The 14,809-nt window shown below is 38.0% G+C and overlaps 3 protein-coding genes and 1 non-coding gene across 4 annotated transcripts; 3 read left to right on the forward strand and 1 right to left on the reverse strand.

Moving 5' to 3' along the window:
* Positions 1-1,413: 1,413 nt before the first annotated feature.
* Positions 1,414-4,152, forward strand: LOC110860728 (phthiocerol synthesis polyketide synthase type I PpsC). The gene is made up of 4 exons (XM_022109825.1): positions 1,414-1,794; positions 1,875-2,606; positions 2,718-3,747; positions 4,103-4,152. Exons 1-4 carry the CDS (start codon positions 1,414-1,416, stop codon positions 4,150-4,152), a joined length of 2,193 nt encoding a protein of 730 aa, XP_021965517.1.
* A 647-nt stretch (positions 4,153-4,799) lies between these two features.
* Positions 4,800-5,798, reverse strand: LOC110860729 (phthiocerol/phenolphthiocerol synthesis polyketide synthase type I PpsB). The gene is made up of 4 exons (XM_022109826.1): positions 5,487-5,798; positions 4,956-5,303; positions 4,893-4,907; positions 4,800-4,805 (listed from the first exon to the last, which is right to left on the reverse strand). Exons 1-4 carry the CDS (start codon positions 5,796-5,798, stop codon positions 4,800-4,802), a joined length of 681 nt encoding a protein of 226 aa, XP_021965518.1.
* Positions 5,799-12,444: 6,646 nt separating this feature from the next.
* On the forward strand, positions 12,445-13,998 carry LOC110860814 (apical junction molecule). Its single transcript, XM_022109925.2, has 4 exons — positions 12,445-12,775; positions 12,849-12,906; positions 12,991-13,378; positions 13,462-13,998. The coding sequence occupies exons 3-4, from the start codon at positions 13,008-13,010 to the stop codon at positions 13,682-13,684; spliced, it is 594 nt and encodes a 197-aa protein (XP_021965617.1). The 5' UTR covers positions 12,445-12,775; positions 12,849-12,906; positions 12,991-13,007; the 3' UTR covers positions 13,685-13,998.
* A 644-nt stretch (positions 13,999-14,642) lies between these two features.
* Trnak-uuu lies at positions 14,643-14,715 on the forward strand. Its single transcript has one exon. It is a non-coding gene; the product is annotated as a tRNA-Lys (tRNA).
* The last annotated feature ends 94 nt before the right edge of the window (positions 14,716-14,809 follow it).

The following is a 14,809-nucleotide window of genomic DNA, read 5'->3' on the forward strand; positions in this document are numbered from 1 at the left end:
TTAAAAATTTTTGTTCAGATATATCTTAACTGCAGGACAACTGACTGTGAGAGTGATGACCAGCCGAATGGTAATACATATTCAGTCAGTTCTCATGCCCAGAAACATTTAGAACTCTTGGGTTTTCTTGCTCTTTCGCACGTGGTGAAAGGGTCACAGGATGCGAAATTTCATCAAGACTCAGATTAAATCATATTGCCCAAGCTTTCTTGGCAAGGCTGCTTCACTATGCTAGTCAGGCAGGGCTGCTAAAGGAAGTGTCCTCAACAGAATACGTCGTATTACCTTATTTGGATATTGATATAACAGAGAAGGATTTTACGCAGCATGACAAAATCTTAGTTGATGACTGGGCATTCGCAAAATTTTACATTTCTAAGCTTGAAAAATTTCTTCGCGGATCAGAATCCATTCTTCCGCACCTTTTTCCTCCATCTTTGTTGGAACTACCCAGTAGAGTTGATAACCAAACAGGTGAAACCGATAACTTCTCAGCGGAAAGGTTTTACGGCACCACCGTACAGTCTGCCATTCTTACAGATAATTTAATCGGCGTCTTCGCCTCTTTGATCCGGGATGGAGTTAAGGGACTGCGTATTTTAGAGGTAGGGGCGGGTACTGGTTCAGCAACACGCAAACTGCTGCAACATTTGCAGGGCACCTCGTCCACTTATACCTTCACTGACATCTCAACAAATTTCCTCAATCGAGCAGAAGATTCCCTACCCCATGTTCCTGGGGTGCAGATAGACTTTCGCATCCTAGATTTGGAAAAAGATATTGTTGCCCAGGGATTCGAAAAGGGGACATTTGACATGATTGTTGCCGTGAACGTCTTGCATGCAACCACTGATCTAGGCAAAGTGGTTGGCAACCTGAACATGCTGCTCGGACCTGATGGAAATATATTCGTCGCCGAACAATTGCGGCCCTCTGCAATTTCTGATGTCATCTTCGGGCACTGTAAAGGATACTGGCTTTGCAATGACGATATACGGTCAGCTCATTCTTTAATTGACGGAGAAGCATGGAAGTTAGTTCTTCAATCCGCTGGGTATGGAGATGTATCAATTGTGGAAAACAAATATTTCGATGTTGGAATAATTGTTGCTACGAAGGAAGATGTACCATTACCTTTCCACATAATTGTCACACGTGGTGACGATGAGTTTGCCAACCAACTAAAAGCAAGTAATGGAAATGCGACATTCTGCAATATTAATGACAAAGAATTTATAATCCAACCGAATGCCAGGATTGTATATTGCTTTCCACATACCCACGACGATTGTGCCCTACAGGAGGATCAGGCGAGAATACAATTAAATCACTTCCTTGATTTTGCTCGAGTCTTATTATTGGTTGGGAAGGCGGAACTCTTTCTTTTAAGCCACGGTCTCATGCCTGTGCAAGATGAAGAAAGCCCGTGATCCAGTTGCTGGCCCAATACGTGGTTTCGCACGGTCTCTGGCAAACGAAATGCTAGCATTGGATATCGTATGGGTAGACCTTGATACCAATTCAGACACGACGCAGCGGGTCAACGAAACAATTATGGAAATCAGAAATAGACAAAAACTACGAAGCCGTAAGGAGGACTCATTTGTAACCTATCGAGACGGAGTTCGCTATGTGGGAAAATTTGTTCCACTCGTGTCCCATCATACCATGCTTACGCTTCCCCAAACAGAAAACCCTATCAAATTAAAACTTCCGAAATCTTGCGCCATCGAAGACCTACAATGGGATAATTCTACTATAATTGGGGCCTCCCCAGCCTTAAATGCAAATCAGGTAGGATTAGAAAACAGGAAATATTGAAGTTACATACTTACCTAAAATGCAAATATTTTATGTATATCCTGCTTCAATAGGTTGAAATCAGGGTTCATGCATCAGCGATAAACTTTAAGGATATTTTAAACATCATTAAGCCTACGCTGGAATTTGCATCAGCGTCTACCATAGGAGCAGATATTTCCGGGGAAGTAATTGGAGTGGGATCGGCTGTTCGTGGTTTACGCATCGGAGCAAACGTGCTCGCAATGAACATGGAACCAGCCCCACTTCCCAACGTTGTTATAATTAATGCATCCCATGTGGTGCAACTTCCCCCTCGGATGACCCATATTGAGGGAGCCACTCTGCCGACCGCATTTTACACGGCGTACCACTGTCTTGTAACCGTAGGTAACTTGAGTCGAGGAGAATGGGTCTTGATTCACACCGCCTCTGGAAGCGTGGGTCTTGTAGCTATTCAGATCGCACGGGAAATCGGGGCCAATATTATTTGCACGGCTGGGAGCCGGAGGAAACGGGCCTACTTGACCCACGTTATCGGATTGACAAATGTCACAAGTAGCAGGGATATTTCCAGTTTTCTAGAAGGAGTTCGTAGCGCAACAGGGAACGCTGGAGTCCACGTCGTCCTCAACTCACTTACATCGAAAGGGTGGAAAGAAGCTTCAATGTCTATGACCAGAATAGGCGGAAGATTCATAGAGATGAGCAAATTAAATATATGGAGCCAAATTGAGGTTGATCAACTCCGTCCAGATGTGAAATATTTGATAGTAGACCTCAGCGTTTGCGACGACTCTCGTTCAGTATATCTAGCACGCGAATTGCAAAGTTGATTGGCCAACGGGAAGCTCACGCCCTTAGCTTACTCGGTTTTTGAACCTCCAACAGTAATTTCTGCCCTTAAGCACCTGCAGAGGGCGGCCCATATAGGAAAAGTGGAAAAGACGAAAGATATTTTCAATCAACATAGCACATATTTGGTTACAGGAGGGTGTGGCGGACTGGGGATTGAGCTAACTAAATTTATGTTATTGAATGGAGCAAAACACATCGTCCTAGTAAGCAGACGGCATGAAGGGAAGGAAGCTGTATTGTCAAAACTGGACAACCGTGATGCATACGTCCGCTACGCTAAGGACGAGTTAAATGGCGTGATCGTGGAATATGGGGACATTTCTACACAAGCGGGGGTGAATGAGATACTTGAAAAAATTTATTGCCTAAATATGCCGCCCCTTAGGGGTGTTTTTCACCTAGCAGGCGTTCTTGCTGATGCGACCATCCCTAATATGACCATGGAAAAGTTGGAAACTGTGTGGGCAGGGAAGGTGGCTGGCGCATTTACTCTTCATGCCGCGACGTCTCGCCTGAATCTGGAGCATTTTGTACTTTTTTCGTCAGCCAATTGGATTCTTGGGGGCCCTGGACAAGCAAACTACTCGGCTGCGAATGCTGCCCTCGCGTCTCTAGCTGATTTCAGACACCGCCTAGGTCTTAAAGCAATTAGCATCGCCTGGGGGCGGTGGGGCGAGATTGGGATGGTGCGAGACTTGAAGAGGACTGTTTTGGGCCTCAAGCCATTTTCTACTGTAAGTGGGATCAATACGATGGAACACATTCTCCGAAATTCAGTCATGCTTGGCAGCAACGTCATGGCAGCCGAACTTAGCGGAGATGTTAAAACTTCCTGGTTAGGACACTATGTTGAAACTGTTGCCCGCGTAGCGGCTGCAGATTTGAAAGTCACAGATCGCCAAGACCGTTCCGAACTCCTTCCCGGAAATCTAAAGGAAACTGTATTCAAACTAGTGGCTAAAATGTTACGTATCAGCGATCCAAATAAGCTCAATGGTGCAGTTTTGAGGGACATTGGGATGGACTCATTGATGCGAATTGAGCTGAAAAACAGACTCCACAGACTTTATAACGTCGTAGTAGAAGTAGGTGAGTGTCACCATGTCAGAAATTATCCAGCTTCTGAAACAAGCAATGGAGGGGGCTTCAAAATAGATTATAAATACATTTCTTGGTTAGCTTTTAGCTACGATTTCTTTTCAACTTTTCCAATTCAAACCAATACAAAATATTCTCAACATAACTGTTGTTTATGTAAGGACTTAAATATTTCATGCAATATATCGAGCAACTATAACTCCTTTATAAAAATCCGGATTTTTATAAATATATAGGCCTATATATTAAAATTACTTTTTGAAAAAATAAAAAAACAAATTTTGGCAGTGTTGACTGAAATTCTGGTTCAAATTTTTTGTACTAGCAAGTTGATTCGTATTAACAGGAACTACTGTAATATACGTAAATGTCAAGAAAAGTGTGTTGAAAGTCTGAAGTTTTGGTAAAAATAAACCGTTACAACAAATGTAACAAATGTAAAGGGGTGAAAGCAACGTGCTATCCGTCAAACTGAACACTATATTGTGTTTGCCGTTCGAAATCTGTTAAAATTGATATGTCTGACGTGCTTTCAACAATTGTGACTATATCTATCAAATTTAACAGTTGATGACCTTTGGTGCCGTTTGAGGCCAAAATTGAGGTCACCATTGAATTCGGGCTTAAATTTCTGTTCAAATTGATGTATATATGCAATTTGACCTTTAAATGACATTACCTTTTGACCTTGGGTGTGACTTACATACGGTTTCTATCTTCGAACTCGTCCTGTCCCTTGACGTTAGGAACTGACGTTCAAAATTTCAAGTCTCCATGTCATTTCGCTCAAAAGTTATCGGACCAATGAATGGACATAACGATCTTATGAAGGGCTTTCACCCCTTCGTCGCAAAAAGCACATACAGCAGTAGCTTCAGTCTCACATCACTCCAACCACGCCTACGACAGCGAGGAGAGAACACTTATTTACCTGTATCTCATCTCCATACGTCGGTTATGAATGAAATATGACTTTTTATTGTTAGAACTAGTTTTTCAACTCAAGACCATCCAATTGCTCCCGTGAAAGTGACATGGAAAATTTATGCCTATAGATGACAGAAATATTGGTCATAAATTCGAGCATAGCCAAATGGCTACTTGGAGGTCCGTCAAATTTTGTGCAAAATACTAACATCACTGATATTTTTCTAAGGCGAGACATGAAACGTAATTCATCATTAAGTATCAATTTGTACCTGAAAATCCTGATACTTGAAGGGCTTCAGGATGAGATTTGCTCCACCAGCAAGGGCCAAGTTGGTCCTTTTTGCTCGCAAATGTCGCACTGCAGCACCTATTGCGCATGAGGATGCCGAACATCCAGCTTCAATCCCTTCGGTTGGACCTATTGTCCCAAAAAATTGAGCAATCCTTGCCGCCGAGTTCCCGGTTGAGCATCCAAGGTAACGGCGTACCTCCTCCCCTCCTTCAGTTGTGCCAGCAGTCAAGATGAGGTCCTTATACTCATCCCTCCAAGTGCCAACAAGCACAGAAGCCGCAGTTCCACGAAGTGATTTTGATGGAATTCCTGCGTTCTCCAGAGCCTGGATATACATAGATATATAAACACTTGACTCAACATGCACTGGAACTAAAGGTAATTAGGACTGAGTTTAAGGAATTAAAATGACCAAATTCTGCAAAAGGATTGTCTACTCCAAATTTTTAGCAAATATAATAAAGTTTTATCAAACACATGTAGTTATATTAAATGCTTAATAACTCACCTCCCAGCTTAACTGCAGCAGGAGCCGTGCCTGCGGATCAATGAAACCTAACTCGAGTGGCGACAATCCCCAAAAAGTTGAGTCAAATTTGTCCACGTCGATATCAATGAAGCCAGCTCGAACAGATTTTTCCTCATCCTTGAGCCCACGACAACCTTTCTCAATTGCCCATCTACTCGATTGGACCACGCCCACCGAGTCGGTCCTGCTCATTAGATTTTTCCACAATGTGGCTCCATCGTTCGCTCCTGGTAAGCGAAACGCTACCCCAACAATTGCAACCGGTTCCTCCCTCGCCGTTTCCGATGTCATTGTATGCGTGAGCATATTGAATGTCCAATTCTCGAACCCGAAGTAAAATGTGGTGCTGGAAAGATTCTCTGAATTTGCTGAGTTTGTTGCTCTGAGTAAATCAGATTGCAGAATAATCTGAACTTTGCTTAAGCTCTGTATATTTATGCACAATTTCTTTTTACTTCCCTGTAAAGGATTGAAGCGATAACAAAGGCATCACATTTTTAAGTAACATATATATATATTTATGCATAACCTTGACTCACATATATATGGAACATGGATGTCACATGAACATGGATGAACATGGATGTCATACATATCAGATATGGAACACCATATCTAATTGCACTACACTTATTAATGAGTTCATTAATTAGTTATGGAGTAGTGCACTTTGCACTATCATACATATAACAGGAATATTAAAGTGAAACTATTTTTTTGTCCTTGTCAAATAGTGATGTAGTCGACGGTGTGATGAGATTGCACAGTTGGAAATTTCGTACACTAAATTAAATTTATCCTACACAATTACTCTTTACCAACAGTCTTGCGTGTAAAATTTTATAAATTCCCTACCCTTTCCTGGTCTAAATATATGTAAGGAAAATAAATGCAACATAATTCGCTCAAGATAATAATGTTGCTTACATCATGTCAATTAGTGCTGATGGGTTTAAAATTATATACATAAATTATTTAATCCGACGGACTAGTTTGGGTACTTGTAGCGCGACGGATGTTGTGTTCTGCTTGAGTTAAAATAAGATGCGGAATGTTGGGATCTCCTGCCTACTGATTACTGAGTAATTAGATAGATACCAATACAAGCTATACTTGTTTCCAACAACAAAACATACCGAAATGTTCATAGATTAAGAGTTATTTTTCGTTATCCGTGATCCACTTATCGGCCTTACCTAAACCACTCAAGTTGCTGTAAATGGTTTTTCCCACCTTGTGTATGCGCGTTTAAAAATTTGGGGTAGTTCAAAAACGTTTTATCAGGTGACAAGTTTCTAGTGTTGCCAACGAGCTGTTCACTGAGTTTAAGATGAGTTGGGGTATGGCTGACTACAGATCGTCATGTGCTTGTGGGAAACTGCATTGTTTATATGTAAGCATTTTTCGACTACCAAACAAATTTAAAATATAATGATATAAATTTCGAAGGAATAAAAAATTGGTAATTTGTCAGTTTTGAGCCACCTTGTTTGACACACCAAAGAGTGTTTTCTAAATTTGAAGGATATAATTACCGGCTGGTAGAAATTTATTACCAAAATTATAAAGATAGCTTAAAATATTCCGGTGGATGGCTAGTTACCCGTTTGGTATTGATACGGTAATAATCCCGTATAATTTTTGTAGGACGCGTAATTACCAAGAGCTCGGTAAAGACGCTTATTAGGAATTCTTTACCAAGTTGCTAAGAGTGTAGGAGTAGAAAAATGCTAAAAATTTAATTTTGCAAGTACCAATTGGTAGTTTATTTAAGGACAACTTCATCCTTAGTTTATTTAGCTCCTTTTGGCAACACTGAATATTCCTATTTTGGTTTTATTAATTAATACATACAGTGGTGATATATAAATATGTATAATTTTCGTATAATTCTAGTCGAGATTTCAGCCTGATTATAATCTTATTGGACACTCTGTACAGTCGTTGTAATTGTAAGTAGAATTCGCATTGACATGCATCTTTATGTAAGTAACCTGGCAGACGAGAATTGTACCCCAGAAAGGGGGGAAAATAACTTAAAAAGTAAAAATTAACTTAAAGTAAAAATTTGCTATTAATATGGTAAAATTGTAATACCGAGCTACTCCTACACCGTATCACTTATCAGTACCACTTTGGTAGAGACAGGAATATACTGCTTGATATTATTTAAATGCTGGATTTCTAAAGGTGCATTGCGTAAAACAAAGCAAATCATGCGCTAAGATAATTGGTAGGTAATTCTCACAAAGTGAAGATTAATACGGGAGTACATATATAAGCAGGATAACTGGAGAAGGCATCGAGATAATCGAGACCGAATCAGATGTATGACCTCAAGGGGAGGATCGTAACGACTTTTGGGGTCTAACCACCCCCCTCGAAGTAAGTTGGTGTGGACCACATATTTTTTGGGGTAGAGAGGGATTACTAGTTTCATCCTGTTTTCGTTTACTATTTACTTTTTTACAAATTTGTGTTGTCCTATATTGAGCAAGGGAGTTAAGGTGGCATTGTATGCATGTTTTGAGTTTGAATTGTTGTCTTAACTTTCCATTCCTCCATATATTCAAATGGCGATTTTGAAACCTATTCATCTCTCCGTGAGTTTTTTTAAAGTATGAGGGTTTTATTGCACAAAAAATCGATAATTTTTAGGTTTACAAAGTTACAAGGGTATACCCTTGAAAATTCTATAGAATTTTCTTCAATGAGAGAATAAATGTAATTTATATTTATTCTCTCATTGAAGAAAATTCTAAATATTTGGCCTTTACTCATTATTTTTAATCTATTTTATATTATATATAAACAAGGCCCCAAAAAAGGGAAATCTTAGTGAGGCTTGGTGCGACTACAACTAATAAATAAAATTAGATTGCAGAATTTTTGCATCACCGCTCTCTGTACCGTTCTTTACTGGAAGCATTAAGGAATCATTTGGAATAAATGGCTCCCCTCAAACATTCTTGTAATTTCATGAGAATAAGAATTAACAGGATATCCAGATTATAGGATTATCCAGAAAATATTAAAATTAAATATTTGCAACTTTTGTAGCATATTTGCAACTGTTTGCATCTTAAACTTAAAGATTCGTAGTTCTCAATTGTTTACCCATTATATTTGTTCCCAGCTAATTTACCAAACTTCTCATTCACTAGTGAAAACGCCTTCTTCGTCTTTCGTCCAATTAATTCAATAAATGTATAAATGCATGTTTATGCAAAACAAAATTTATATTGGATCCAGTAAGAATGGTACAGAGAGCGGTGATGCAAAAATTCTGCAATCTAATTTTATTTATTAGTTGTAGTCGCACCAAGCCTCACTAAGATTTCTCTTTTTTGGGGCCTTGTTTATTTAATACTTGTAGTTGAGTTCTTCATATATTTATTAATAAGCACCATACATTCCTTAAAGCTAGAGTTGATTAGAAGATTTATTGTCAACAACATTAATGCTTTGCGTCGCTGCAAAAATTTGAAGGTTTTCTAAATTTAATAATCTCTCGAGTTCTTAACCGATTTTGATCATCCGGATCATAAATTCACCAAATCGGTTTGAATGTCATTTCTAAATTTCATAAGAATAATCGGTGCAAAATGTCATCAAAATCGGTTGAGAAATGACTGAGATATTGAATTATTTCTGTCAGTTTTTGGGGTGGGGTCAATGCACACAATATGTAATTTTTGTTGCCAGGTCGCTAAAAAATGGCAATTTTTTAGATTTCAAATTTGAATAACTTTCTGAGTTCTAAACGGATTTGGATAATCTTGGACTTAAAATAACCGGAATGACTTTGCATGTGCACAATGTTTTCAATAAGGGAACATGTTTGAATGATCCATTAATGAACTATGAAAAGAAATGTTCAGTAAGGGGCAAATTTTCGCGTATTTTTGCCCATAACTCTCTCAAAAAATAAATATTCCAAAAGGCGACTCGCACATCGTTTTGAAATTATCTAACAATGATCGGTGCAAAATTTCATCTAAATCGGTTGCGAAATGACTGAGATATCGTCGGCGGTCACTTTTTTGGGGAGGATCAAATGCATACTTACAATGGAGGTCTCCCAACGTATGCTCACAGATTTGGACCAAACTAGTGTCAATCGATCACAAATATAATTAGTATGAAATTTGCAAATGGAACTATCTGCCAATGCGCAGGTTTGGCGGAGATATTTGCATAAAAAGCAGAAAAAATGCGCAGGAAATTTGGAAAATGAAAAATATGCCAGCCTTTTGGTGCGTTTTCTCCTGTTGAATGTAAATATCTCCGCCAAACCTGGGCATTGGCAGATAGTTCCATTTGCAAATTTCATACTAATTATATTTGTGATCGATTGACACTAATTTCGTCCAAATCTGTGAGCATACGTTGGGAGACCTCCATTGTCAGTAATTTTTTGTTGCTAGGTATTTGCCTCACTAAGAAAAATAGATTAAAAATAATGGGAATAAATATTTTCTCATGGAGAAAATAAATAAATTTTTAAAAACAAACTTAGGTGAAGGACGCGCTTAAAATATTAAAACAAGAAGCATTAAAAAATGTCATAATATCGTTTAATATTTATTAACTTTTACTTCACCGTGGGCCCAACTTTTTCATGATAATTAACAATAAATGTAACTAAACTAACGACTTGATTAACAAATAAGTGCACCGTTACAGGGGGAGTTACTAAAATATGTCAGAACATGAACAAATTTCCTCTATAACAGGTGTCGCGATTTATTGAAAGATAAACAATCAAATCTTGCAAGTTTAATATATAAATACTACGTATTTCGAATAATTGTTCCAAATGCCTGAAGGTATAGCTTTTCTCCTGTATTAGTTGGGCCCATGGTGAAGTAAAGGTTAATAAATATTAAACGATATTATGACATTTTTTAATGCTTCTTGTTTTAATATTTTAAGCGCGTCCTTCACCTAAGTTTGTTTTTAAAAATTTATTTATTTAATTATTTTTAGTGATTTGTGAACTTAAATGCATAAAATCATATGCAATTATCAAATCTTAAAAGTTGTTAATTCTCCTGTGGGTGGATGCGTGGTATACCAAAGTAATACCCCAGTGGGTGTGGGTGGTATACCAATTTAATTCCCCCCGTGGGTGTGATGCGTAGCATACTAAATTAATCCCCGAGTGGGTGCGGATGCGTGGTACACGAATTTAATCCTGCAGTGGATGTGGACGCTTGGTATACCAAATTAGTCCCGCAGTGGGTGTGTACGTGGCCCTACAAAATTAGTTTCCCAGGGTATGCATGCGTTATATTTGTATTTCATGCAATTTGATCGCTGCTGATTGTTTCAGCCAAATATGCTAAACACACCTTGCATTATTCGCACACGTTAGCAACCAGTATCCTAGCACGAAAATATACATACGCAAATAGGTTGCTTAATGGAAATATTTCAAAAAGCTCTAATTCCGTGAGTTTTCATCCGATTAAGTCGAACAAAGGCTTAAAATTTGCGTATTATCCAGGAGAATAATAAAAATGGCAAGCCCCCGGTCGGAAGCACTTTCTTGATACCAAGAAATGGATTTGAAACTTTAGGCATCGGACTTTCTACCTTAAGGAATTAGAATTTCGGAAAAAATAAAAAAAACGTATCTGTACAACAGAATTCTCTGGTTTTTTGTTTCAACATGTTATCCATGCAACGAACGGTTCGGGCGAAATCTCAGTGGGACCTTTTCAAAGTTGCAGCTGAATGCATACTTAGGCTTCGCCGTAACCATGGTGATCTTTTAACATGATCACCTTATGCCTCATTTTCCTTCACCTAAGAAAAATCAAAATTCTACACTCGTAACTTCGTAAAAATAATAATGTTGTAAAAACCCTTCGGAGATAGACAGTTTCGAAATCGCTATTTTAATATATGGAGGAAGGGAAAGTTGAGACACAACAATTTAACTCTAATCCCGCATACAATGGCACCTTAATATAGGGTTTGCAGGTTTCGTGCAAGAATGTTGGTGATAATAATTGCATGCATGGCGGCATTTTTTGGAGAATCTCCAGGGTTGGCCAAAATACTATTTGAAATACAAATTACAAAATACTATTTTGTATTTTGTATTTTGAAGCTAGCCGGGTATTTTGTATTTTCTATTTTGTATTTTCTAATTTTTCAAGTCGGTCAATGTATTTTAAATACAAAAATACTTTACAAAATACATTTGAGAAATATGAGACGAACTCATGAAAAGAACAAGAGTTGGTCTATGCAATATATCTATTGCTACCATTCCTCATCGGTTATTTTCAGTTTCTGGACTCTGGCTGTGCCAGAAAAGTACACAAAATATTTTATATTTACATATGCGGGTGATTAATTTCCATTTTAAAATTTTTATCAAGTATTAAGATCGTAATTAAAACTTCTATATTTTTACTTCATTGTCGACGCTATGTCGTACGATAAAGTATTTTTGTAGTGTGAGAAAGATTAAAATTAGATAGATTGAAATTATTTGCGGGCTTCTTCATATATAATTTTTTCGTATATAATTAATTTCATATAGAATGAAATTCAAATGACATCACACATGCCCAGTAACATAATAACTAAATTCCAAATAACGCTGTGAAATAAAATCAGTTAGCAAAACTTTTGAAATTTGAGCTTGAATTGCATTTTTCAGGGTTAAATATGGCAGTAGTATTTTGTATTTTGAAATGTATTTTAAATACGTATTTTGTATTTTGTATTTTGAAGTTTCGTCGATTTTGGGCAAAAGTATTTTGTATTTTGTATTTTGATGAGATTCGGGTATTTTGTATTTTGAAGTTTCGTCGATTTTGGGCAAAAGTATTTTGTATTTTGTATTTTGTAATTGTATTTTGAAGGTTCACAATAATGTATTTTCATTTTGTATTTTGTATTTTGAAACCCATGTATTTTGCCCAACCCTGAGAATCTCCTCGTCAGCAAGCAAACACATGTTTGTCACAAAATATGCAAATTCCAAAACCAAATAACTTCATCTCATTATTCTCATTTAACCACACTTTCTGCATTTCGTATTTGCATATTTATCATTGTTTAACGATTTATTTAGCAAGTAATTAGTTTTTCCGACAGATTAATTCCTTACACAATTTTTTAGTTCTTCAAGAAACTTTCTTTGTTCTTTGTAAAAAAAAGTCAAAAAATACCAAAATAAGTCCGTCTCTATGGTGCCAGGAATTCTGAATAAACTGCAAATTTGTATGAAAATTCAATACCGTATAATGGTAATAAAACCAATATCCACACATTCATATATTCCAGAAATATTTGAAAATTTGTATATATCTTAAACTCCAGAGGACGTGTACAGATTTTGACATGTTGTTGTACTAAACAAGTTTTCGCACAAGATAAGGCAAGCCTCATTAAAATTAAATTACATATATTAAGAGATAAATATCGTAATTAAACGAAGCTAAATTACAATTGAATTCTACAGAAAATCCATCATCCTTAATGGAAATTCGCCACAATTTGGGGGCAAACATGCCACCAAAACGGATCTTTGCCTGCGCCGAAGAAAAACTATTTTTCGAACAGGAGAAAAAGAAAACAGCCGCAGAACTTGGACGTTTCTACCGAGCGAGAATGACCGAGGAGAAGAAAGCGTTGGTGCGACGACAAAATGCGGAACGACAACGTCGTCGATTGGAACAACTGACGGAGGAGGAGAAAAATGCCTTGCGCCGTAAACATGCTGACCGTGAACGAAGCCGGGTCGCCAATATGACCAACGAAGAGATAAAAGCTTATCGAGATAAGAGAGCCCGACAGCAGAGGGAGGGAGAGAGGAGGAGGAAAGCCTTGGCTGTCGATAAGGATTCAGAGTGAGGATGACTACATACGTATTTATTTAATTATAGTGTTGCAAATTGTAATTTTTAATTAATATGTGTTAATTGTCCTACAGGAGTGAGGAGGAGGAGGACGACGATAAGTTGGAGGAGGTGGACGACGATAAGTTCGAAGAAGAGGACGACGATAAGTTAGAGGATAAGACTGACGAATGGAGGGTTCTTCCGACACTAGAATCGTGCGATGATGATGACGACCAGCGCGACAGATTTGTCGCCATGGAGGGATGTGACCCACTCTGCTTGCAGGATCAGGAAGAGGGTCCTAGCCAGCCGTGATTGTTGACTTGAACTAATTAGGATAAATTGTGTGTAAAAAAGTTTTGTGCGAGTAAATCTGGTAGTAATTTTTTAGTGATTTTTTTTTAGTATTTATGCATTATATATGTTAGAAAATGTGTAAATTTGTGTGCTAAAATTGTATGTATACACTTTTATTTAATGAGACGCGCATTTCTATGTTGTGAGATTATCAAGTACAAATTAATTAAGGGCAGTTTAAATTTAACTGTATTTATCTAATGTAAAAAAGAAATGAGAATATATTTACAAATTTGCTGTCAGAATTTGCAATAAAAACATATTTAACGGTGGCATTTATTTGATTTAGGGCCCGTTCATATATTACGTCAACAAGAGAGGGGGGGGGGAGGGGGTCTGACCACTAATGATATCGTGCCTATCCTGCCCATGTTAAAGGGGGTAGGGGGGGGGGTCTGAAAATCCGATTTTTTTGATGACGTAATATATGAACGGGCCCTTACATAATATTATTGAATGGAGAGTGGAGTGGTGAAGGAAGTTACTGTTTGGTTTTTCGGATCTTTTACACCCCGCCTGCAATGCTTGCAGCTACGTCACGGCCTTATGCAGACATGACATGTTGTGTTTTCATCCGACCATTTTTGGGTCTTATAATGACTCCAAAATTATTTGCATATATTATCATGGATTTTAGTGTGCAAATTCTTGGTACTTGTAAAAAAGTGCGTTCTACCGTGATGGATGCTGCATAATGATCTGTCTGAACGACCATCACGTGACTGCAAGCATTGCAGGCGGGGTGTAAAAGCATCAACAAAGTCAACAGTAATCTCGTATTAATTTGCAGGTAATAGAGGTGTTTCGCATTTTAGCAGACTTTTTGGCAACATTTTGCATGGAACATGGAAATGAAACGGGTGCTGGAGTCGAGTGGAGAATAGGAGCGAGTAGGAGACAGCATTAATCCAACGGCGCCTGGTTAGCTCAGTCGGTAGAGCGTGTGGCTTTTAACCACAAGGTCCTGGGTTCGAGCCCCATACCAGGCGAATTCTTTTTGCACACTTTTTCCTATATTTTTGCACTTCCTCTTCCTTTCGCGTCATACGTTTTTTTGCACGCAACATTATTTATGTTACGTTG

Source organism: Folsomia candida, unplaced genomic scaffold (assembly GCF_002217175.1).
Source record: "Folsomia candida strain VU population unplaced genomic scaffold, ASM221717v1 Fcan01_Sc034, whole genome shotgun sequence".
Lineage (NCBI taxonomy): Eukaryota > Metazoa > Arthropoda > Collembola > Entomobryomorpha > Isotomidae > Folsomia > Folsomia candida.